General features: G+C 37.5%; 1 protein-coding gene and 1 long non-coding RNA gene across 11 annotated transcripts in view; one reads left to right on the top strand and one right to left on the bottom strand.

Moving 5' to 3' along the window:
* The window catches only part of MCF2L (MCF.2 cell line derived transforming sequence like), a 142,480-nt gene that overhangs the window by 78,900 nt on the left and 36,978 nt on the right, over positions 1-26,602 (top strand). For 9 of the 10 annotated variants that reach the window (XM_042457226.1, XM_042457229.1, XM_042457230.1 and 6 more), the window contains 4 exons: positions 3,181-3,264; positions 4,008-4,122; positions 19,049-19,139; positions 25,914-26,033. In XM_042457226.1, the coding sequence (XP_042313160.1) occupies positions 3,181-3,264; positions 4,008-4,122; positions 19,049-19,139; positions 25,914-26,033 (410 nt within the window). Of the gene's footprint in view, positions 1-3,180; positions 3,265-4,007; positions 4,123-18,028; positions 18,799-19,048; positions 19,140-25,913; positions 26,034-26,602 lie in introns of those variants that run through there. The other variant, XM_042457235.1, reaches the window with a different exon arrangement.
* On the bottom strand, positions 9,866-23,833 carry LOC121925278. Its single transcript, XR_006102837.1, has 4 exons — positions 23,716-23,833; positions 16,087-16,210; positions 10,998-11,180; positions 9,866-10,196 (listed from the first exon to the last, which is right to left on the bottom strand). It is a non-coding gene; the product is annotated as an uncharacterized LOC121925278 (long non-coding RNA).

Below are 26,602 nucleotides of genomic sequence, written 5' to 3'. Positions count from 1 at the left end.
TAGTTAAGGAGGACAAATTAGTAAATACTGAGGGTGCACAGCAGTCTTCTGGCAAAGTACTGTGGCCTAGGATGCCATTCCCACCAGTGTTATCCCTGTGCAAAGGCTTATATGATACAGTCAGCAATTGATCAGCATATGGTCATATGGCTGTTTTCCTGCTGTTTACCACTGCAAGCTTACTGCAGTAAGTTGGAGTTGTGTTTAACCCATTTCACCTGATGGTTAATTTTGCTTCCCATACCTTGCTAAACCTTCTGTTGCAGATGCAAGGAATTCCACCCAGCTGAAAATCTGACCATGGTAAAAGCTTGTATAGGAGGCTCTTTGTAAACTCTGCAAAGGAAACAAGCCTATCTAACCAGTCTTTCATTTTTCAGAATTGCAGTTATTTGCTGCTGTTAGTACTATTCGACACAGTTTTTGGTTTTACTACTAATGTATAGTATCCGTTTCATTAAAGTGTGTGTGTGCATGCGTGCATGTGCACGCGCCTTCAAATCACCTGTCAACTGCATATATTTCATAGGGATTTTTTAGGCAAGGAATCAGAAGTGAAATATTTGCAAAGTGTATTAGATTTCAAGGCTGCAGATCTGAGTTAAGTATTTGTAATCATCTAAATATTTCAATGTTTAATGGGTCTTTTGCTACCCAAAATTATGGAAAGATTGTGTGGGGCAAAAAAGAAATGAAGCATAATAGAAGAACAGCATGCATTCAACTTGAAATGGTGCATTCTGTGGATTGCACTTGATACTTCAGCAGTGCAGCCAAGGATTTCTTCTCTGGGCTGCTCTTAGGACCTGTAACCCCCTAAGCTCTTTTATCCTTTTGTAGTTTTCATATAGTTTGTAGTCATACTTTAAATGGGTGCAGTGCATAGGTTTTGTCTTATGTCCTATTTTTACAGACATCTCTTTTTATAGCCTTAATACCACTTATACTTTTAAAGGAGAAGTGCCTCTTCAGATGTTACAGCCTCAAAAACTGATTATGCAACTTGACATAAGCCATAACAACACTGGAAGCCACTTTCTACTGAATAGCAATAGAAAATACATTTCTATACTGCTTATCATTTCACATAAGCACTCCCTAAGTGGTTTACAATGTATAGCTAATTGTCCCCAACACGCTGGGTGCTCATTTTAGTGGCCTCAGAAGGATGCCAAGCCAAGTTGACCTTGAGCCCCTGGCTGGTATTGAACTCACAACCTTGTGGTTTATGAGTGAGTGGTTGCAGTACAGGCATTTAACCACTGCACCACCAGGGCTCTGAATCATATCATTAACCTGTCTTACTCTGAACTGACTGCACAAAATAATAGAAGCTCTCTTGGGGCATTCCCATCCTTAACTGAAGTTGCTAGGAATTGAGCCTGTGATCTTTTGAATGCAAAATATACTCTACATAAGATACTGTTTCCATTGAAGAAATCAATAGTACCCTGAATTATACTATCATGTATAATGGACATACGTGTCTATTTTTTGCACATACACATAACCAACCCTGATAGATACCAAGGGTGTTAGTGAGTACATGTGGTAAAAGATACCTATGAAAATATATGTATTATGAATATGATATCGTAGGAAATTTTGTGGGAAGTGGTGCTGTCCATGGTACATCCTTAAAGAAAGCTTTGTGAAAATGAGCTACTCAGCTACTTCTAGGCAACGCTCTCTGTTTTAAACATCCTCCTCTAGTAGTTTTCAGTCTCAACTTGAAGCTGTCACTTGTACTCTTAACCTTCAGATTTAGTAGTATGTATTGATGTGCAGTGCTAAAACTGGTTAAAATGTGTTATTTGTTTCATGTTCATTATATCTTACACAGAAGTAGGCAAGTATGGTCCTGGTTCCAAATATGCCCCCCAGTCTGTTTTTGCAGCTCTTGATTCCATGTACTAACCTTTTTGTGGTCCAAGAGCAGAGTGAGATGCATCCTGGAAACATCCAGGAGGGGCAGTTCACATTATAAACAGAATGCAATCTCTTCTTAACATAAAAAAATAGCAATTTTTCAAAACCAGGGGACTTCTGCACACTTCCACATTTTGTGGAAGGGGGCATTTTTGCAGAGTGTGCAGCCCCTAATGGATCCCAAGGCAGGAAACTGCTTATGGATAGTTGCCCATTTCTGGCTAATTATTTTGTGTTAATAGAGATAAGGGTTCAGGGGAAAATATATAGTGTGCCAATACTTTCATTTGCACATAGGTTAATGAAAACACACATAGGATGAATGTCACAACTCTCCAGTAGGCAGGTCATATGTGCCACACATCATGTGCCAGGTGCACACAGTGGCTTTTCACCTTTCTGTTTGTGGAGGCAGCCCCAGATTCTAACATCAAAGTCCCCTAGGAGACAAGGTTTCTCAAGCACTGCACCCTGGCTGTCTACCAGGGAAAAAATAAAGAGACACACCATGCCCATGGGTACATAGACATGTTTTATAGAAATAAATATAGGGATGCCCAAACGCAGCTCTCTCCTTTGTTAAAATGTGAATTCTAGTAGTGGTTAATAGAAAACATGTATCTTTATCTGTGTGTATTTTCTGAGGTGCCATACTACTGTGAAAGGCAAATGATAATACCATATCATACCAATTCACCAGGTAACACTTACTGATACCAAACAAAAATGTGTACAAAAGAGCTCAAATGCCCAGCTCTTGTTGGTAATCCCAGGTAGAGTAGACTCATAGAATTGAGGAGATTTTCATAAGTGCCAGCTCAGTTGTTTAGTTAGTCTCTTCCCATAGGAACTGTCAGTAGGATTCAGATAAGAATGTTATACTACTTATTGAAAAGCATTATCTATTGACCTATCTGCTACACTAAGGTGAAACTTTGTGAATTTATGGGAATATTCTGTGAGATCAGTGCTCTGATTTTTAGATCTCAGCTGCTTACTAAAGGTTATCTCACAATCTGAACCTAAGGTAGAAACAATTATATTTTCCTCAGCATTGCAGCCTTTTATTTGTAAATATATAGTTTTACTATTTTTGACTTTAATCTTCACAGCTTCAGTGTTTACTTTTAATTGGTTTTATGACCCATTTTTAAATGGATGCTGAGCACAATTGTGAAAAGGCATTATAAAAAAAAACACCAAATGTTTCTGTATAAAATTACACATTGTTTTTCTTGGGATTTGTTTCAGATGAAATCATGCATCAAGATATTGTTCCCCTCTGTGCTGAAGATATTGAGGTCCAGTTGAGAAAAAAGTTTGCCTTTCTGTCAGGTGAGAAACTGAATGCTCCTGATAGATTTTTTTAGAAACATGTTGAATTATTAACTTGTAGTCATTCTTTATTAATGCCTTCTAAAATATGTATTTCATTTACTTTTTACATGTTGTTCTGTGTCTGGGAAACCTCAGTATACAAAATGAATATTGTACAAAGAAAAGTATCCAGAGGTGACACTCCATCAGCACAGTTGTGTGACACAGAACTCTGGAGGACCCCACTTACCCACCCCTGATCTATACCATAAAATTAACTAATTAAGAAATGCAAGGTTGTTGTTGTTGCAAAATTATATCCAGGCAGGGCTTTTTAAAAGGTTGTTGTTGTTTTTTAATTTGAGAGATGGAGCATTCTTTGCCAGTGGTGTATTGTAAACTCTTCCTTCCCCCTACCCTCCTTCAACCTATACTCATAGATGTTCTTATTCCATTTTATCATCATTAGTATTATAAGGACAGTTAAAGTCTTTTGAGTGTTTGTAACTTACTAGCCAAAATAGTATGGCTATACAATCCCTGCAAGCATACACTCACAGACACATGAGGAAGACAGTGGTAAATGTGTGAAAATATTAAATATGTTGCAATAGACAAAATGTGTTGTGGGCTGGTCCCTAAGGAGATGAGGGCTGGAAATAAGTAAATTGTTCTCATGTTAATACCTTGATTAGGTTTGTTTTGGGTATCAAATGGTGAATAGGTAATATTATGGTTGTTTTTTTATTTTTCCTTCTTAGGTGGGCGAGGAAAGGATGGTTGTCCCGTCATCACATTTCCAGAATATTCAACATTTAGTGAAATTCCAGAAAATGATTTTCAGAATGTCCTGACATACCTCACTAATATCCCCAGGTAAGGCCTGTGCACAAGGAAATAATAATGCTTACCAAATTAATGTTAATGCTTGCTTTCTTGCATTACACATGAGAGGGAGTGTTCGGGATGTTATAAACAGTTAAGGGAGGGAGCATTGTAAAATGTAAGCAAACAGTTTTTCAGCTACACTTCACCTGACAAAGGGTACAACTGAACAGCACTGGCAGAAACCTATGTTAATGTTGTGAAAATTCCCCAGTGCTGTTAAATTGCATTGTCCTGTGCTGTTACTGCCAAATGAAAAGCAAAACAAGGTTTGAGGATGGTGTGTTAGAAAACAAGAACATAACACCTTCTCCTTCACCCTTCCTGTAGGATAAAGGAAAATCGTAATTGGGTCAAAATGTTCTTTTAAGTTTTTTGAATATTTTATCTATTTTTCTGTGCATTGCCATTCAGTGATAATATTGTTGTGCAGCATACAGTTGTATTTGTTTAAATGGTTCAGTGATGAAAATGAACAGGCAAACATCTGGACAAATTACAGCTTTGGATAATTACAGATCCTGGCAAAATATTCTTCCTCAAACAAAACCCTGACATATGTGTGCTACAAAATCCCATGTAAATTGTTGATTTTATTTTGAAATGCACAGTACCAACAAACAGGACTGAACACCACTTTTGGTATGTTTTCAGTTTTTATAATGGCATTGCTGTAATTTGTCCAGAGGTTTTTATGTGTGTCCACTATAACTAATGTGGTATGAATTCTACTTCATATTTAGATACTAAAATACAAAATATCGTTTAAGACCCTTGGAGGACTTTACAACATGTTATGAGAGTTCTAGAAAAATAGATCACATCTTCCCACAAGGGAAGTTTCAGGTATGGATTATTCCTGACCAGTTGGTGTTAAAGCATTATGAGGAAACTGTTTGTGAGAACCAGCTTCTCATTTAATTTAAACATTGAACCATAGGTTCCCAAAGAACTGCACCCTTGTTGAAAAGAAATGGATCACACAGGATGATAGTTCAAACAGCTGCTTAAAGCAATGCCTGTGCAGCTGCTACATATAGCATCCCTCATACTGTGATTCTAGCCCACACCTAACTTAGAAAAAATACCAAGTGACTGTAGTGTCCAACTTTAATAAGGAAATGTTTCTTTGTAAAAGTCATTGCTGTTAAAGGGTCTTGTATGTTTGTGAACACCTTGATATAGACAATTTTAAGACTGCCTTTTAGTAGACGTATTTGCTTTGGCATGTCAGTAGGTGTAGTCCTTTGTATTCCCTTGTAATATCTATTCTCATACACTTTAAAAGCCTGTATTTCCAAATCTTTCTAGTATAGGAGGACATTGAACTGTTTAACTGTGTGCTAGTACCTAACGTGGTGTCTGCCCTGAGTAAACACTGTTGTATAAATTAGTCATACTGGAGACTACAAGACTTTCTGTATGTAGCCTGTTTCCATTCCTAGATGAATCCTGTTGCATGTTACTTTTTCAAAAATCAGGAAGTGTAAATTGTTTTTGAAAAAAGATACTATGTAGGATAACCTACTTAATACATAGGAAATATCTTAATAGCTAGAACAAGATTGGAAAACCTGTTGTCTTCTAGATGTTGAAAAAAAAATACCAGTCTCATGGTATTTTGTAAGCCGCCTTGATCATATTTATGGAAAGGCAGGGTAAAAATAAAATTGATGATGATGATGATGATGATGATGATGATGATGATGATGATGATGATGATGATGATGCCGCCTCAGTAATACTCTACCTGACTGAGGCTGATAGGAACTAAAGTCAAACAACATCGGCTTAGGCACAAATTCCTCAGCCCTTTGTAATACTTCAGTCAGCAGCTAAAATATTACCTGCTGAACTAAATACAGGTCTACCCCCACTTCAGGAAAAAAAAAACCAAACACTTTCAGAACTGCTGGATTGGAAGAATGGCTGAAGGTAATAAACAGTAACAGCAAGGGTCAGAAGAAGAGTGGCACTACATCTAACTGCCACCTGACAGACAACTTCCAATAAAGTGGAGAACCCTCTGGGAGAAATCTTTCTGTAGAACTTTGCCAATATTTAAACCAATTGAAAGCTTTCCATGAAAGGAGTGATTGCATCTTTCCTGGATGTAATGTCCTGGGTCTAGGAAAAGAAACATTCGTTTTTTGGGATACAACTCCCAGCTGTATTTTAATAATTTTGGGCATGAAACAAAACTTGTGTGCAGTGAACTTTCAGAAAGAAAAAGAACAATTATCTCAGCCACTTATGAAAAAAAGTTTTGTTTTTTGTAATATTTCAGATTTTGGAATTCCAGATAAGGTAGACTCAACCTTATTAAAAATAAAAATAAAACCTGTAATGCTTTGCTCACAAGGCTGCCTTCCACCCTTGAGTTCAGATTCTCTTTTCTTTCTGTACTCTGTTTTCCATTTTCATTACATGAAGTCTACCAACAGTTATCCATCAAACAGAACAGAAGATATAGCTGAAAATGTAGCTATAGTGTCCTGTGCAGGAAATTGTGTAAACCAAACTAAAGAATGATATTAGGCATCTGTATTCTATGCACTAAAAACTGCTTAATGGCACTTTTAGAGCAAGGTTAAGGAAAATGTCTGTGCATGTGTAGGTTTGTTTACAAAATGTAAATGGGTAGACTTGTTAATACTGTATCAGAAAAAGTTTTACAAAAAAAAGGAGGGGAGTTATTAACATCAAATCCACTTACCATAAAATAGCATTTTCTATATTTCTCTCTGTGTGTGTGGATGCATCTACACTGTAGAAATAATGCAGTTTGATATCATTTTAAGTGTGCAACTCCATCTGATGTAACCCATTCATTTGTAGTTTTACAAGGTCTTTAAGCTTTTCTACCAAAGAGTGTTGGTGCCTCACAAAACTACAGATCCCAGAATTCTGTAGGATGGAGCCATGGCAGTTAAAGTGATTTAAAACTGCTTTATTTCTACAGTGTAAATGCAGCCTCTCTCCACCACTGAACAATCCAATATAATTCTGCTTTAATATTTGCTTTTGTGAGGCTGATGTGTGTGAGAATAGAAAATTATTTCCACAATTGGTTGATGTAACAAACAAAGAAAAACCACATAAAAGAACATAGCCATTATTGATATATAAAAGGATGCATCACTTTTGGAAGTACTTCTTTCATAGTGTGGTTTTGTTTCTATATGCCTAGTGTCACCTCTTGTTTACTTTTGGAAGCCCACAAACAGGTTATGCAGCGGTAGCCCTCTCCTGCTTTTGTTCTCCAGGATTTAGCATTCAGAGACAGAATCTTACTCTTAAGAGTGAATATAATTATATGCTGAAGATATTCATAACTGAAGAGTGGGTAGGATGATGCTCTGGGTAATCTTCCAAGTTCTGTTTGAGGCATGCAATCTTTGAAAATTTAAGAGCTTGCAACCATCATGTCCAGTAGACAGTAGCCAGTAGCAAGTAACATAGCATCAGCCTCCATTATTGTTGTTAACTGCCATCAAATTGACTTCACCTTACAGTGAACCTATGACTGAGAGACTTTATTTTTTATACAAATTTATACATTACATCACCTTCTACAAATAAAAAGACTATGAAAACAATACACTGAAGAACTATACAAAAGAGATAAAAGAGTGACAGATCCATTCAAGGAAGAACCATATGAAGAGGAACCTCCAATTTTAAAAAGTGAAGTGGAAGCTGCACTCAGAGTGTTTGGGAGAAATAAATCACCAAGAACAGATGGCATACCAATTGAACTGCTTCAAGCTACAGAGACAGAATCTATTCTAACTGAAACAGCAAATAAAGGAAAATAAACAAATGGCGCACAGATTAGAAATGCTTAATATACAGTACATTCTAATCCACAAGAAAGGGGACACCAAGGATTGAAGTAACCACTGGACCATTGCATTATTCTCCCATGCAAGCAAAGTGATGCTCAAAATACTACAACAATGACAGTTACCATATATGGAACAAAAATACCACATATCCAAGTTGGGTTAAAGAAAGGGTGCAGCATTAGCAATTGCAAACGCATATTGGATAACTGAGTGCACCAAAGACTTTTGGAAGAAAATCAACCTATGCTTTACAGATTATAGCCAAGACTTGACAGTGTAGATCATGGAAAGCTGTGCATCGCTCTTTAAAAAATGAGCGTGCCACAACATTTAATTGCCCTGATGGATAACTTGCATCCAGGACAAGAGGCTACTATCAGGACAGAGTACAGAGAAACAAAAGGGTTTCCAATTGGCCATGGGAACAGGCAGGACTGCATTTTATCATCCTGTCCATTTAATATGTACCCTGAACATATCATACATAAAGCAGGACTAGACGCAGAGGAAGGAGGCAAGAAAATTGGATGAAAGAACAGCACCAGTTTAACATATGCAGATGACACCATACTATTAGCAGAAAATAGCAAAGATTGGTAAAGATTACTGAAAAAAGCCAAGGACTAAAGTGCAAAGGCAGGTTTAATGTTCAACTGAACATTAACAAAACAAAAATAATAACCACTGTGATTTAAATAACTCCAAAGTAGATGTTGAAGACAATGTAATACAGTAGTTCAAGATTTTCCTTACCTTGGCTCAGTCATAAATCAGAATGGAGAATGCAATCAAGTAATCAGAAGACTAGGACTACGAAGGGCAGCTATGAAGGACCTAAACAAGATCCTGAAGTGTCAAGATATACAGGTATCACTGAATACTAATGGTAGAATTGTCCCTGCCCTTGCATTTCCAGTTTCTATGTATTATGAACACTGGATAGTGAGGAAAGCTGATAGGAAGAAAACCAGCTTATTTGAAATGTGATGCTGGAGAAGAGTTGCATGAGATGCCATGGACAGCTAAAAAGACAAATAATTGGGTCCTAGAGCAAATCAGGCCTGAACTCTTCCAAGAAGTCAAGTTGATTAAACTGAAGCTGTTGTACATTGGGTATATCATGAGTAGACATAACTCACTAGAAAAGACAATAATGCTTGGTAAGGTGGCTCAAGTGGTTAAGACGCTGGCTCTGTTAATTGCAAGACTGTCAGGTTGGCAGTTCAAGGCCAGGATGTCGCATGAAGGAGTGAGCTCCCATCACTAGTCCTAGCTTCTGCCAACCTAGCAGGTTAAAAGTATGCAAATGCAAGTAGATAAATGGGTACCACTTCAGTGGGAAGGTAAACAGTGTTCTATGCAGTCATGCTAGCCACATGATCACAGTCTATGACAATGCTGGATCTTTGGTTTAGTAATGGAGATGAGCACCACCCCATATGGTTGGACATGATTTGACAACCTTGTCAACAGGGAATACCTTTACCTTCATTGTAAACTAGAAGGCAGTAGGCAAAGAAAAAGACCACATTACAGATGGATAGAATTAGTAATGGAAGCTACAACCCTGAATCTGCAAGACCTGAGCAGGACTGTTGATGATAGGGCAACTTACGGTAGGTGTTTCTCATTCATAGGTTTGCCATAGGTTGAAATCAATTTAATGGCAGTTAACAACAACAAGGGAACTCATGGGAGTTTCAAAAATGGAAATTTCATCAGGAGTATCCTGGCTTGGATTTTGTGTGTGAAGACTCAAAAAGCTTATCGCTTATATGCTATTTTTCTTTTAAAAAGAAAATCAGTGTGCAGATTGGCGTGCATACCATGCTGGTTTGCAGACAAGGAATAAATTGGATAATTTTAAACATACAGTTTATACACATATATATACACTTCCAAATAAATTAGCACTAGACAAATCATAATATTAGGTCAGAATTAGATCAAAACAAGGACAACCAGTGTTTCTGATAATGTATTTCTAATCTAATCTTCTCTAATCTGTGAGTTATACAGTATTCTGAGTTCACTTTTTACAAGAACCACTAGAGGCTGCTAAAGGATGTAGAATAACATTACGATTGACGTTCTTTGGCACACTGAGTCATTTGTTGCATTCATTGTAAAATGAGCTCTTCTTTTGAGGAAGTAAGGCATGAAACTGAGTAGGACAAGGCATGAGAAATGTTCTTGTTTCATACTCCTCCTTTGAACCTAAAATAGAAGAGAATATTAATTGAGAGTTTTTTCTAACAAGCATACAAGTGTGTCTGATAATTTAACTTGCTGAATTGTTGTTCGGTGTTCTACTGTGGAAATTATTCCAAACTTCTATGAATTTTACAAGGTAAATTGGGACTGGAAGAGAATTATGTTCGTAGTTTTCTTACTGGGCATGGATTACTGGGTATGAATTATAGCACGTAGTATTGTGAAACCATATTGTTACCTCTCCCATCCATTACTGATCATAACAACAAAAATAGTTACTATAGAACAGCATAAAATGAAACGAAATAAAAATCTACAAGAGAGGGCAAGGCATTATATGGTAAAATATCATATAAAGGTGTATCTTCATTAACAGAGTAGATGTTTTCTTGAAAATTATTTCTTTAACAAAATTTGGTTCCAGAAGCAAAAATAACATATAAAGAATAGGGATAGGTTCCAACACAACAGAAAAAGAAGAGCAGTTCAATAAACCTTTCATTCAGTAACAATATGAACATATGAAATGGAACAAGCAGATCAGATAAGCCTTGCAGTAATAACAAAAAAAAAACATGTTGAACTTTCTAGAGATCACTTGAAAGCTTCTACAAAATACATTCAGAAATATTTTATTTCTTTCACCAACCTCCACTTTTCTTATAATTTCTGTGTTGGTGGCCAAACATATACAATCGTGTTTTTACTGTGCTATTTAGTCAGGCTTATCTGCTTTCTCTTTTAAGCTCTATTTTGCTGTTCACACATGCTCAGTAAGGAATTCTGGAGGCAGCTGCTGTTTACCTTGTCTGTTTGAGGCAGGCATGCAGAGCTACAGTATGGCTGGTTAAAGTAGAATTCAGTTGTTTCTCAGCTCAGGCTTTATGACATTGTGTACTGCAGACATGCTGCTGCAATCCAGCACTGAAGGCCCATGTTTCGCCTTCCATCATCCTCACCATGCTAATGCAGCTAAAAAACTTCCAGCTAGACAGAGCATGAAGAAGAAAAGGAGGGCTTGGTAAGTGTAACTCCCAAGGTCTATTGGGTCAGGGAACTCCCCAACTCTAGCACATTCCTACCCCGAACAATTTGCCTATGCTTAGACATATTGAGACATAGTGTTCCCTTATATGCTGAAAGACATCTGTTTGTCCTAGCATTGTGCTTTCTCTCACCTCTGTATCTTGCACTCCAGTGTATTTGGTTTTGTGATTGGTCATCAGAAGTTAAACATGAGCTTCATAGCAAGTCTAATTTGTAAAGAAATACTATTGAAGATGTGCTCACAAATATGCAAACCTCTTAATGTCTAGTTTGTCTTCCATCTCCAAAAGGTAGGACTCAGAAAACTGAACTATATGCTGCATTTAAAAAGAAAGGATAGTTTACAGTTCACTTGATTCTCAAAGAAGTACATGGTGATATAAAATAAATAAATAGTATAAAAATAAATAAATATTCAGATCAGCTTGAGAGTTTTAACCCTCCTTTTTCCCAAGCTGTTTTTTCCCTTCCCATTTTCCATCCCAGACATATGTGGGATAAAAAGGAGAGCTTCACAGGAGTTTCTTATGGAGAGTGAATAGCTGGAAGTTATGAGCCTCCTCCACTTTTAACAGTGATCCTGATTTAATTAAGGACTATGTGGGCTTACATGAGAACTAAAAACTAAGTGATCCTAAACTGGTTCTATAAGCGGCTGGGATGGGCGGAGCTGGTGTCTGCTATCTCCTGGGTTCAGTCTGGATCTTGAAATTTTGTGAAAGGGAGAAAGAAGTAGAACAGTTTGGCAGTGAAACATACAGTATGGTTTCTGGCCATCTAGAGTTCCATCTACACTGCATCCTTAATCAGTTTGACACCACTTTAACTGCCATGGCTCAGTGTTATGAAATTCTGGAATTCATAGTTTGGTGAAATATTTAAGCTTCTCTATCAGAGAGCTCTGGTGCCACAACAAACTACAAATCCCAGGAGTCGATAGCATGAAGCCATGGCAGTTAAAGTTATGTCAACCAGCATTAATTCTGCTGTATGGATGCACCCTAGGAGAAAGAAGAGTAGGTGAAGGGAATGTGGTAGAGCTCAGGGGAAAATATTAGAAAGGATATTGTTCTGACTGGATGATCTGAACATGGTGAGCCGGCCTGTGTTTTACAACACCTTGGAAACTTTTTTTTTCTGTTTTGAAAACTGATAGAGAACTGCCTGAGTCTTTTTTTTTTAAAGGGATTTATTGGCATCAGATACTCAAGGACACACAGGCTTGTCCGTTTTACAATCACATTTTTTCCCCTCTTAGGATAATCTGGAGTGGGTTCTGAAGAAGAGATAACATGGGGGATTGGAGTTCCATTGTAAGAGATAGCAACTTGGGAAGTGGGCTGTATGACAGCTGGCATAGGTAGGAGAGGCATGGATAAAATGATAGCTTTTTCTTGACAAATGACAACAGCTTTTCTGCTGTCCCTGTGCCACCACTACACACTGCTCCAGAAGTGCCTTCCACTGACATAAAGGATTATTGCACAGATGTGGGGCACCAACAAGATCATTTAACATAGTACATAGTTGGAGTCTAAAACTACTAGATTTTCATGCAGGAAAATGTTGGGTGGGGAGGGTTAAGGGGAAAACTGTGTATGTGTCTTGAGAGTTGAATTTGTATACAAACATCCTATACACTTCCTCACTCTCAAATGTCATTTCTGAGTGCATTTTTCCTGTCTCTCTTTGCTCTCTTTAAATACCAATGCTTTCTGTATGTTTGTTGCCAAATTCTACCCTTATCCCAACTTCAGTGACCCAAGCATGTAAGCCCTGAGGGACGAGTTGTTCCAAACAGGATTCTCCCCAGCTTTGGTTGGCTGGTAATTATATTCGCTCAGGTTCTGCACAAAACAAAAATAAACAATTGAAACCTTTCAGTTTAATCGGAAACTAAACAGACAATCTGTTTTCCAATTTATTAAGAGCTGCTTCATAAGACTGCACACTAAATATAAAATACGCTGGTGCCTTCTGATCTCTCCCTTCCCTCTGTCCCTGAAAAACATGTGTAACTAGTTAAACAGTGCAAATAACAAATTAACCAATCAAGCCTACAGGGCAATCCTGTACATATTTACTCAGATGCAAGTTCTCTTGTGTTAACTGTAGCTTACTCCAAGGTAAGCAAAGATACATTTCCAACCTACTAAGTGACCAAAACAAAACAACAAAAAATGCTCATACATTTTCAAATAACTAAACAATTAAAATTAATTGTGTGTGTGTGTGTGTATGCTTTATATATTCTTTTATTTTTATTGAAATGATTAACAAATAGAATATATATATATATATATATATATATATATATATATATATATATATATCAAGAGCAATTGTTTTGGCTTCCACCTTCTTTAGTTGCCAAAGGCGAAACACCGTTCTTAGTGGACGATGTGGTGTTTGAGGTTTTAGTCTATGTATGTACATTCAAAAATTGTCCCTTTTGTCCAAAATGCTTGTGTATTCAGATAACTTAATATCAGCCTGCTCATACATTTTCTAATAATTATATGGACAATTAAATAATTCTATTAATCATATATATATACACACACACACACACACACACACACACACAGAGAGAGAGAACAATATATATTGTTCTTTGTATGTTCTAATACATACAATCACTAATAAGACATAGATTTTCTTAAAATATTAGGTTGAATAAATATACATATCTTTCTAAATATTATGTTTACTTATTCCTTTCTGGGATTTTTCTTTTCTGCTATTATCATGATAGTTATAAAGAGCTTGTATCCTCAGATATGGAAGTCTTCAGTTTGACCTCACACAGGAATAGAATATGGCTTCAAGATATTGTTGTTCTCTGTCTAAACAGCTAAATCTCATGATATTTTTATACAACGATGACAATAATGTTTACAAGAAGAGAACGATTCATACTGCTTGCTTTGGGGCTATAAAAGAGTGAGGTAAATGTGAACTGAAAGTTCTAGCACATAGCATACCAATTAATACAAGGTTGGGGATTTTATCAAAGAAAAGATATCTAAGGTTGTGAAAGGATTAGTGATGAAAACAGAATAATGGTGTAGAATATAGGCTTCGAGAAACATGGGTACTTCTAATAAAAAATTCAAAACCATTTTAGAAAGCTGTCTTATCCTCAGATCAAACCATTGGCCGATCTAAGAAGCACATTATTGGTTATCCCAGGGGTTATATGACTGATGTGAAAATCCAGATGTTGCCCTACTAATGTGGATAGATTGAGGCTTTTTAGTTTAATCATTGTATCTGTCAGCAAATAGCAAGGCAGCACATATATATTGAAACATAGTTTTCAAATGGGAGGACTATAATAGGAAGCTCAGATTTTCTCAACGCTGGATTGTTGATTTAAGAAAAGCCATGTTTTGCAAGGTTTATCAAAAGTATTTAATCGTTTGCGGGGGGGGGACTCAAGAAGAAACAACTAGGAGGGAGAAAGGGGGGGACCATACTCATAACAGAAAAAAAATGCTGTATTTGACACATGATTTATATTGAATTTACCACCACCTATACCTTGGAGAATGCAATGATATTCAAAATGACTAACAGATCATTGCCTCTACACACCCTTTGAGAAAGTTACTTTCTAAAACCCCATGCATTATTAACTCCCACCCTTTCCCCTAAGTACATGAGATCATGTGTCAGTCTTCCAAACAAAAGGCAAATGATGCAATGTCCCCATAACCTCCAAATAAAAAGTTTGCTTAAGGAAAAGATTTCCAGTTTCTCTGCTATACTGTACAATTGGATGACTTGAATATTAGCTTCTGGTTCCCTAGCAACCTCTGACAGAACTTCAATGTTTTAAAGCTTATTGCTCTGCACCAGAACACATTCTGTATGGCTAAAACTTTAACTGCCATGTAATATGTTGCTCAGGTTTATGGGGCTGCCACTTGGAAGTGGGATTAATCCATTTATTAATTACTCAGTAGAGTTATTCTCCTCAAGCATTGTAGATAAGTCTCTATCCCATATCAGAGTATGGACAATTCCATCTAACAACATGTCCTCTGCTCCCAGTCTGAAATAAATGCTCACCTACACTGAATTTAACATTACATCCTGATGCTGACCAATATATGTTGGGAGGGCGGTGTGTGCCACCAGGGTGATACATTTCCCTAGGATTTGAATGAGGGTCAGGCTAGAGCAAAAGATATATGTAATGAAAACCTGCTATTTCAGTGTTCAGCAGAGGAATAAATGTGACTTATGATTGTGGGATAGGGAAACTGGGCTCCTGGATATAGAATCATAGAACTGTAGAGTTGAAAGGGGCCACAAGGCCTATCTAATCCAACCTCCTGCCATGCAGCAACACACAGCTAAAGCACTCCAGAAAGATTACCACCCAACCATCCCCCAAAGAGTGACAGTCCACCAGAAACTGATTCCAATGACGAGAACCCATTTCTTGTACTTTGGCTCCATTGGTATGTGTTCTAGTCTCTGGAGCAGCAGAATACAAGCTTGCTCCATCTTCTGTATGACATCCCTTCAGATATTTAAAGATGGCTGTCATGCCACCTCTCAGTTTTCTTTTTTCCAAGTTAAACATACCCAGCTCCCTAAGTTGTTCCTGGTTAGATGTGGTGTCCAGACCTCTTATCGTCTTGTTTACTCTTCCCCAGACACATCTGGCTTGCCAATATTCTTATTACACAACAAATCCTCCCATATCTGTATATTCTGATGCATAATGGAAGCAGTTCCTAAGATATAGTAATAGTTACTTCTTTCATAGATCTGTTAAACTGCATGCTGTTAGTTTATGGAAAGTAGTTATCCAAATCAGAAACAGCCATAATACCTAAGAATTCCAGGTCAAGGAAGCTCTTCCTTTCCATTCACTGTTAGGAATGGACAGCTGCAAAAGGAGAGTTAGGCTTCAGGGCTGATTCTTGCTCTTCCTTCTGCATGCCAGGATTCTGTACCTAGTTTGGTGTAAGTCATAATTGTAATTTAAGATATTTGCAAACCAGCAAAGTATTCTGATACTGTTACTGAATGCTAGCTATCTCATGCTAGCAGAGCTTTAGGGGATTATCACACATAATTTTCACAGAAAAGTGTTTTTTGCCAGTACTTACCACATGTTGTCATAACCTTCCTGCTGTTGCCTTGCATTCAGCTTGTTACTGTAGTGAACCTTTGCATTGATGAGCAAAACTTACCAATAGGCTCTCAATCTCACTTTTGTTCCATTTTTGCCTTATAGAAGGTCCTTTCTCTGCAGTTCCACTTCTCAGGTAGTCATGTGGTGTGAATGGGTGTGATTCTGCTCTTCTCCCCCTCCCCCTTTCAACAATAACAGGTGCCAGTACCTTCCCAAAGCTATTCTCACAGCAGCTGTTTTCAGGAGGTGAACACTTTCTCCCCAATCCTAGGTGTGAATGTGCACACAGCTTTGGGAGGGGGCAGGAGCAGTGACCCCTGCTATCAAAACCTTCCCGAAGCCAGCTGGTGTGTGCACATTCACACAGCAGCCAGCGTTGGCAGTTGGTTGGCTGCCACAACCACTTATTCCCTGCCTTTCTCCAGAAAGCCTCATTTGGCAATGCGGAAAGCAGATTATGTGAGCATGGACCACCAAAGTCCTGATGTGGGGGAAAGTGTAACAAGAAATTATGCCAAATCAGTATGCTTCTATTCTTAAACTAGTGGGATTGTGGCGGGACAACAGGCTGGTGTGATAATGTCCTTAAATTTCCCCTAGTATACTTATGGGAGGTGATGGATGCTGCTTCCCCAGTGTACAAGGACAGCAAGGGAGCTCCCACATGCAGTTCTCTTTCCCTGATCACTATTTGGCTGCGGAGGGTGCACCAGGGCTCATGCCAGCCCTGGTGCAACCTCCACATCACCCCCACCCACTTCTCCTCCCTCTCTCAGTACTCAAGAAATGTCTGGCATAAACCCAAGTGCACCCCTGTTGTGGTCAGTGGCCAGGGAGATATTACTGTGCACAGTTGTCATCCCACTATTGCTAAATAATAGATGGGTCAACTTGTGGAAGGAGGCACCAAAGAAATCCTTTTGCATGGTAAACAAAAAATTACTTGAGCATAACCCCTATTAAGCCTGTGTATGGTAGCAGCAAGATGTCAGCCTTTAATTTTATTTATTTTGTAAGGAATATTTTGCTTCACTTTGTAAAGTATTTTGATGGCTTGCTTTGCCAATGCTTTTCAGCCTTGAATTGCAAGCTAGATGCAGCCTATATTTTGCTAGGGGTTTTAGGGTTCTTCTTTGCTTTTTCATTGCTTGAACTAATTTCTGAACCAGCTCAATATAGATACTAATGTAATACAGTATATTCTTGCTATTTAGGTTTTCATGGGTGTGTGTGTGTGTGTGTGTGTGCTTACCCTTCCTTTTGGCTATATCTGGTGCTTTAAAATGATATTGCTGATACTGCACACTTTTAGCTTAATGTTACCCACTGCAGTAGTACTTGGGCATATGATGAAATGACCGTGTAAATAAATGTGGAGGTTAAGCACAGGTTTGCACTGTGGGAATGATAATAAGTCAATGGTTTTAATGTCCCGTGTAGTTATTTAGAATGGGCATTGTGAACCATTTTTACAATCCCAATACTGTATAATTTGGCCTGAAATAACCTAAAACATCAAATGCTGTTTTAGAAACTAGAGACTGAGGTAGAATCCTGATATTATGTGGCCAATCGTGCAATGCATATATCTCTATGTGAACTGCTAAAAGCACATGGAGAGTGTACACATGCACCCATATGTATAGATACAGATACAGACACATATTTACTATACCAAATATCCAGAAATCCCTGCACCATTTCTGTATTAACATAATCTTTAGTTTTGTTTACTGTATTATCAAGTGGGTTGGAATAATCTGTTCAAATATCACAAAGCAATTAGAAATTCAAGTCATTCTGAGTTATGGTTCCCTGTCATTTCCATTACATTGCAATTGGCTAGCAGTCAGCTGCTGGCATTACACAATTGGCTTGTATAAAACAAGAGTGGATCTTTTTATTTGTACTCTGTGACTGTAGCACATGCAGCTTAACATAGCAAGAAAACAAAGGTCTTTCCTGACAACCCCTCCATGATCCATCCTGTGTGCTGGCACTACAGAAACAGTGTCTCTTACCTCACCTTACCAATATCTTAGGGAATGCTTTACATAATCACTTGAAGATCAGTTCTTGAAAATGCAGAAGACTAAAGATTACAGATTTCCAGGATTAAAGTGATGCGAGGATTTTAGATCCTAAGAGCCTGCTCTTCCAGGAATGGATGTACAGAGAGAGAATACACATGAATATATAGAAAGCTGAATCCTATGATTCAGCAAGAAAAATTTAAAGGAAGAAGGAGAGGAAAAATCCTTTTATTCTGGAGTGGACATTACTGAACCTTATTGAAAGGATGGATTATCACTCTACCAAAGAAAACAGCGAGCAAGATACTGAGAAAATGAAATGGATGCATATTTGTATACCAGATTAATAAAACCCTGCTACCTGTGAAAAAGGGTAATAGATGTTTTGATTCACTGAAGCTGTATGTAATCCATTTAAGAATGCCTCATTCATTTCAAAGGGAGGGGTGTTATATTGCCTTTGCATGTGAACATATATATTCAGCATGTACAACTTTGCCACTGGTGGAAAATTGTGATTGAGTCTGTAAATTATTAAGAGTTTCAGCACCACTTGTATCATTTTCCATTAACTCGTTCTTTTTGTTTTCTTCCATCCTCCTCCTCTTTCTTCTCAAATTTAGTTCACAAGATGCTGGAATTGGATTTATCCTGGTCATAGACCGCAGGCAAGACAAATGGAGTTCTGTCCAAGCTTCTGTACTGAGAATTGCGGTGAGCTCTTAAGCAATTAAGACTTGTGAATCCCTTGAGATAAATAGCATTGGAAAGCATGTTTGTTTGTTTTTATTTTCCTGTTACCACTCTTTGGTCAAGAACCTTGTATAAAAATGCTTCCAATTTTAACAACAGTATATAGCATGTGGTTACTAGTGTTGCATATGGTATGGATGTAGAAGCAGAAATAATGTACAAGAGTGAAGTGATAATGCTATTTTTAAAATAACCATGAAGTTTGTAAAAGCTGTTACACTATTCTTTGTTTAGACAACATAAACTGATTTATGGAGGTGCAGAAGTTTGGATATATCTGGTTTTCCTACTTGAATTAATAGTGTATTTAAGTATGTGATAAATTAGCACATTTTCATTAAAGTGCAGTTGATGTTGATTATTTTGCTTATGGTAATATCTATTAAAACAGGCTAATTTGTCTAGCTTCTAGTTTATAATGAACAGTGTAGTACAATAACAGTACTGCTATGTATTATGACATAATTAGTAAGCCAGAAGGATTCTTTACAACATCTGTAACAATGTTGAGGAAAGAATCCTACATGTTGTAGCAATGCTTTCTCCTTTTGATCCTCATTTATTCCATGGCTAGCCCTGAGGCCTTTCTTTAGTAATACTCAAAAATATTTCATGATAAATATGAATCTACAACAAGCAGTGCACATGTATATCTTGATATGACTTTTTATAAATTATTCCTAAAAGGAAAAGCCAATAAGTATCCAAGGTAAGAGCATCTGACATTTTGGCAAGGCAGACATAATTCAACCAAAAAATTCCTGGAGGCTTCTCATGTGTTCAAATAAGCTTGGTATTTTTCTTAAGAAAAGAAAAATAAATTTTAGAGTATGGGTTGTTTTGTTTTGTAGTTGCTATTTTGTTAAGGATTACTTTAATAACTTGATTGACTGTTTACAGAAAAAAAGTTGGATTCCAGATCTAATAATTTAGTTATCAGCATTTTTAAAAGGATAATCTTGGTTGTTTGAGGAACATTCAAGGAATAGAATGTACTGTATGTGAATAGCTTTTCATTTTTCTAGATTCAGGGTGTTTTTGTTTGCTTGTTGTCATGATGCAGTTCACTTAGGCAAGACTGTAAAATTACTTTCAGTTTTTACCAAGTGGCATTGTGAGGAGTGATCTGTATTATTTCTATTATTACTGGAGGTTAATGTCACCCCAAACTGTGTTGGTATTTGGTTATGCAACATCTTGGCCTAGTTCAGCTATTTCAAATCTCCCTTCACTGGTTTGCAATAACAACTTGGAACCTTCTTGCTGGAACCCCAGTTTAGTGCCTTGGTGGTGTTTGGGGAAGATGGAGAGAACAGGAGCAGCCTAGACCCCACTTGACCTTGCCATGTTTCACTTTCTTAGCACACAAACCAATCAGCAATGTGGCAAATATCAGAGCATCTGAGCAAGAATGTCCCCCCCCCATTCTCCCTAGAGCAATATTTTAATTGCTTGGGTAGTGCCAAGCTAGCCTCTCCCGCAAATTGGCAGGGGCAGACCAACACTGTGGTTACACCATAGTTGGCCTGCACCTGCCTTCCACCTCTTAGGTGATTATCACAAAGAGGCTTACCGTCCCCAAGAGGCAGCCTGTATACACCTCTAGAGGCCACAGAACTATAGCTCCTAGAATTCCTAACCATTGGCTCACCGGGCTAGGAATATTGCAGGTTAAAGTTGAGATACAGTTGGATAATTGATTAAAATAACAAACCTGCATTATGAGAGGGTTCAGGAAACTGGACATTTCCAAATGATCCTACCAGAAACCTTTTGCCTTTCCAAATTAGATAATCTGCAACCAATCAAGTTGCAACCAGTGTAAATCACCCACTCTGTGGTTGAGCAAAGTCCAGTTCATGGAAATGTGAGGCTTTATTTTTAAGGGCTCCTAAGAGTGTCCACACAATTTTGAGGGGGGAGGCAGTTTGCAAAGATTGTTGTTGTTGGTTGTGCATCTAAAATCACCTCAAAGCCATGTTACTGGCCATTTTGCAGTGGTTGGTGGTCTTTTCAGGTCCATCTCTGTTTTAAGGTCCAAACATGACTGTCCATCTTTGGAAAGAAGGGATTGTCTTTTTGGAAATGAGGCCCATGCAAGTCTAAAATGGATGGCAATAGAGGTGGGGAAAGAATTCAAATACAATAATGACCATTAGAAGCCATATTGGGGTGGTATTGGTCATTGGGGTAGAACAAAAATAGTGATATTCCCAAGAACTGCTGTGTGTTTGCAAAAATGCAGCCTTCTAGGAATCTGAAGAAGGGCCAGTACATCCCATCAACCCCTGGCAGTAGCCCAATTCTGACCTGTGGTCTCAGTGTCATTCTTTTCCACCCATGCTGCCCAGCTCCACACTGTGGGCACAACTATAGTTTGTTAAACTGTCAAAAATGGGCATCTATGATTGCTGCAAACTAAAAACTGCCTTCAAGCCATGATTTGAACTATTGGTTGTAGATAATTCCTTGTTTGTGTCTGTAGTTTGTCAAACACAGACGTTACTGCAAACTGGTTATTACAAACAAGAATAAGGAAAAGGAACACAATGCACAGGAGGAGGAGGGACATATGAGCTCCTAGACATTTCTGATCTGCAGATGACATGAATAGCATATGTCAGATGATGAGTCATAATTCTAATGGTATTTGGAAAAGTGCAAATCCTTTTGTTGCTACCTTTCTATACGTACTGCATCAAAACCAGGCAGTACAATTCTGTAGTGATGTCCCTTATTTACCTCTCACATGGAACTCTGGATCCATTTGGGGCATAACAGATCTTTAGATAAGAGCAAGTACAGCCTGTAAAGTGCAGGTCATTTGAGGACAGTTAGAAAAAGAAATGTGGCCTGGGCATGTTTGGCATATATAAAGGATATAAAAGAAGCAGCATGATTGCATCCAAACATTTTAGTGGTTATGATATCATCCTAGTTGAAGTATTTGGCATAGTATTGAGTCTTACCATGGCCTAACCTAATTAGAGATAAAGGGTTATCTTTTCTGTGGTTGGGGCCATGAATACATCTTTAAAATTGAAAATTAAGATCTTAAAATAAGGGTGAAAACCTATACCTAGAAATTTAGTTTTACTTCAGATTTAATAAGCCTGGACACTAAATGGAAAGCATTCTTCAGCAGCTATACAAACATACATGTTGCCCAAATATGTATCTCATGTGTGGTGTTTTTCTGTTTTTCCTCTTGGGAAACACAGCTAGATATTTGATGCTCAGATTCAATTCCTATCTTGTATTCAATTTTCTTGGGCAATAATTTGTGTTTTCTCATGATCTATGGTTTGACACCAGTGATTTCAGATGGTGTCTTCAATACTTTCTTAAATTTCTTGTGTGTGTGTGTGTGTGTGTGTGTGTGTGTTCCTTTAAAACTTTCATAAAAAATTTTATTACAGTATGCTGTATATTTGATGACATATTGCATTAGTCTTAATACATTTCCATATTTCCTCATTAGCCACCAAGCATTAATTACTGGCAAAAAATTATGTTACTTCCCTATTTCTTTACATTTGGAGTGTCATTTATGTTTAAAAAGTACTTTCTGTAATTCCATAGTCAGCTGTCTCTAGATGTTAACATTGTATTCTTGTGAACTTCTGTTACTACATGTCATAGTAGATGGGTAGACCAATAAATTTCTTATCAGTTACTATCAATTCTCTAATCAAAGGCTGTTCCCACAAAATAACCTTTTTTCTTCCTTTAGAAACTTAATCAAAGGTTCCCAATTTATTTTTTAACTCTTCTAATGATTTCTTCTTGATCAAGTAAGATAATATATCAATTTCTATAAAAGCATATAGGTTCAGAAACCAAGGGTCTATATCAGGATATTCGGTACTTTTCTAATACTTTCTTAAATTTTTGTATTCGCTCACAGACCCCTCCCAAAGTTTGGACGGAGATTTTTCAACTTTTTCAGTTCAACTATACCTATTTGTAACTGTAACTTTACTGTGTATAGCCATAAGCCACTACAATTTAGTAATTGAAATAAAATACAGAAGTCATATAAAATACATAGCTTATTGTTTTTAAAGGAGTATAACATAATGTAGTTAGAATTACTAAAAGTAACACTATACCAGCATGGAGCAGTGGGAGAGCCAGCGTGGTTGTTGTGGGGTTCAATTCCCCACTCAGCCATGGAAACACGCTGGGTGGCCTTGGGTGAGTCACACACTCTCAGCCCCAGAAAACCCAGTGATAAGTTCACCTTAGGGTCACTGTAAGTCGAAAATTACTTGAAGTCAAATAACAATAACATTTGAAATAAAACTTCCCTGTTCCCTGTACAAAGAGCACAATACACACTAAGCCACACACACCCTTGATTAAAAACCTATAGATACAGAAAGCTTTAAAAAGCAAGGCATCATTCTGTTTACTCTGCTAAATGGTTTTGATGCTTCCCTCTTCACTTTTCTGTCAACCAGAGCAAATTTAGCAATCTGCATAATAACAAAAATGTCCACTGCCAGGTGAGTGCATGGCACTCCTCTCTACTCACCCTCATATCCAGCTTATGTGGCAATGATGGGACGCAGCTGTTTCCTCTGTTCTTTTATTATATTTAGCAATACAGATATTTGTACTGTCATGCAGCATAGTTCTTAAAACCAAAACCTGTTCCTATACCCATTTCCCCAGACAGCAGTCTGGGCAAGGGTATCACATGACCAAGCTTCTGGGAGAGGGTAAATATGAAAAACTGCTGATACTGTGATTACTTTCTCCTGCGGCTACCATCATCTGTCCACCACTGTCTCCTTTGATGTTTGTTAAGAGGGGGCCTGGGTTGTGGGACTTTGCATTCCACATTCCTACTCTAATTGGAGCCATACTTACCACGGGTTGATTTTAAAGAGGGTACCACCTCCAGAGAATCCTTTTGGCTTCTATACATGATGAAGTGGTAAGTCCTACAGCATACCAATAGACTAGAGCAAACCTGTTTGCCAATATTTCAGAATTTGTTTCTTAGCCCCAAGCTTCCAATTAAGTACTAAAGGTGGACATATGGACTTCAACAGAAAAATATACTGCTATCCACCCAAGAGGGCAAGCTATCTTTTTATAAAGTATACTGGCATTAATAATTGATATTTCCAACTCCTGGATTTCTTTAAGAGTTGCGAGAAATTTTGTAAACAAATATGGTAGGCTGCAAATCTAGTCATAGATAGCATACTATTACTGAATTAAAATAGCTCACTTTTTTGGTCATTGTAAAGACTGGAATTCTCTACCAAGCATGCACCAACCAATGGTAGCCATAGCAGCTTCATTTATATACTGCTTCATACTGAACTAAGCAGTCTTTAAGCATTTTGCAACTGTACGCTAATTGCCCCCAACAAGCTGGGTACTCATTTTAGCGCCCTTGGAAGGATGCAAGCCTGAGTTGAGCCAGAGCCCTGGCTGGTATTGAACTTGCAACCTTATTGTTTTGAGTGAGTGGCTCCAGTACAACTCACCCAATTTTTCTTGGCTATTTCCTGGCCAGTGGACAGTGGGAAGATGGCAAACAAGCATCCAGAATTATTCCTATAGCTGGATGTACACCAGTGACTTCATCCACAGAGACCAATCATGCTTCCAACTATTATTATTCATCTAACTGTTTTTGGCATCCAACTATAGGAAGATGGTTGGATGCTTGTTGGCCGCCACCATTCCTCTTCACTACCCAGAAAGTAGCTATGCAAAAGTCACTCCTGAGTCTTAGGTGAGCAAACCTCATCCAGGTATTTCTTATCTGATTAGATCTGATCTGTTGGTATTCAGCTTTTTACTGGTTTGACAGATAGTCCATAAAGTCTCTAGAATATTCTGTTAACTGTGTTAACCTTCACATTTCTTCACACTTCAGAAACAAATGCTGTCTTTTGTTCACTGTGTATTACTTTAATAGATATATAAAGTTATAGAGCTGGAAGAGACAACAAGGGTCATTTTTCAGTGCAAGAATCTAAGCTAAAGCTGGCCATCCAATCTCTGTATTAAAATTTCCAACAAAAGAGAGTCTACCACATTCCCAGAAAGTCCGTTCCACTCTCCAAGAGATCTTATTGTTTAAAGTTCCTTCTAATGTTTACTTACAATCTCCTTAAGTCTGGTCATATTTTTAAAACAATGTAAGCTAGTGCTACTTTATTTAGGAATTGTTGTGAGTCAATGTGGTGATACGGATATTAAATAAATACTTGGAGTAGTTACTAGATCACTCAAAATCCAGCTTTCAGTGAAACCAGTAAGTGGGGGGGAAGAACACCAATTGACCTTGTAAGTATTTGTCCCAGCCTTAATCTCATGGAATGATTGTTTCAATTAATGTTATAATTTATATAGATCTCCCAGATCCTGGTTTCTTCAAGAAACCAGTGCAGGTGGGAGCAATGAGAATGGGGGAACCAGCATGTTAATTAATCCCCAACAAACCATAATTTACTGATTACCTGCTTGTCATGTCACGCTAACCCTGCCATTCAACATTTGCTGTTGAGACAACATAAATTATCAAGATTAAGGGAGCTTAGTATGATGATTGATATGATGTCAGGATGGACAAACCATGGTTTGTGTTCTGCTAGTGGACCAGTCTCAAAGATCATGGATCATTAGAGTAAATTATGACTAGAGATTTCCAAAGATTTCAAAATATTCAGTTAATTTTAATGTGACAGGCTTGTTTAATGTCTTTTTCAGACATCATTTCCAGGAAACTTGCAGCTAGTTCTGGTCTTGAGACCGACAGGATTTTTGCACAGAACTCTCTTTGACATTGCATTCAAATTCCATAGAGATGACTATAAGATGAAGCTACCTGTAAGTACTTACTTCATTTCATGTAACATTTTGTAGATTGGTTAATAAGCATACTGGAACAATAGCCAGTGCAGTTTTGCCTTCTCATTGATATTTTCCTGCAACTCTCATAATTTGAACATAATCAATAAATGAACTGATTTTTGAGACAAAATATGTAAATGATGTTGTGTGGAGTATCTATTGCTTCCTGGTTGGGAAAGAATACAGTGTTATCACACTTGAATTAGATGGCTTTGCATTTTAATGCATGCTATGTTTGTTAAGGAGCCGAATGACAAAGCACTGTTTATGAAGCATTAAGTTACTACAGTAAGACTGTAAGCACTAGGTTATAGTCTTTTTATAACATTTTCACTCCTAAGGAGACCATCCTCTTTTTTTTCTCTTTTTTTTAGATTTGCATAGGTAGAGATCAGTGATTAAAATCATTCTTGCCTGAAGACAAGTTGAAACTTTAACAGATTGCTATTTTGTAAAACTGTTACTGTCAATTTCTTTGATTGGCAAAATTTATATTTATATTCCTTTGGCAGTGGTTCTTTACCTATTAATATATTGCACAGTTC

The sequence above is a fragment of the Sceloporus undulatus genome, chromosome 3 (assembly GCF_019175285.1).
Source record: "Sceloporus undulatus isolate JIND9_A2432 ecotype Alabama chromosome 3, SceUnd_v1.1, whole genome shotgun sequence".
NCBI classification, from domain to species: Eukaryota; Metazoa; Chordata; class Lepidosauria; order Squamata; family Phrynosomatidae; genus Sceloporus; species Sceloporus undulatus.
Note: the sequence above shows the minus strand (reverse complement) of the source record. Positions and strands in the feature narration are given on the sequence as shown.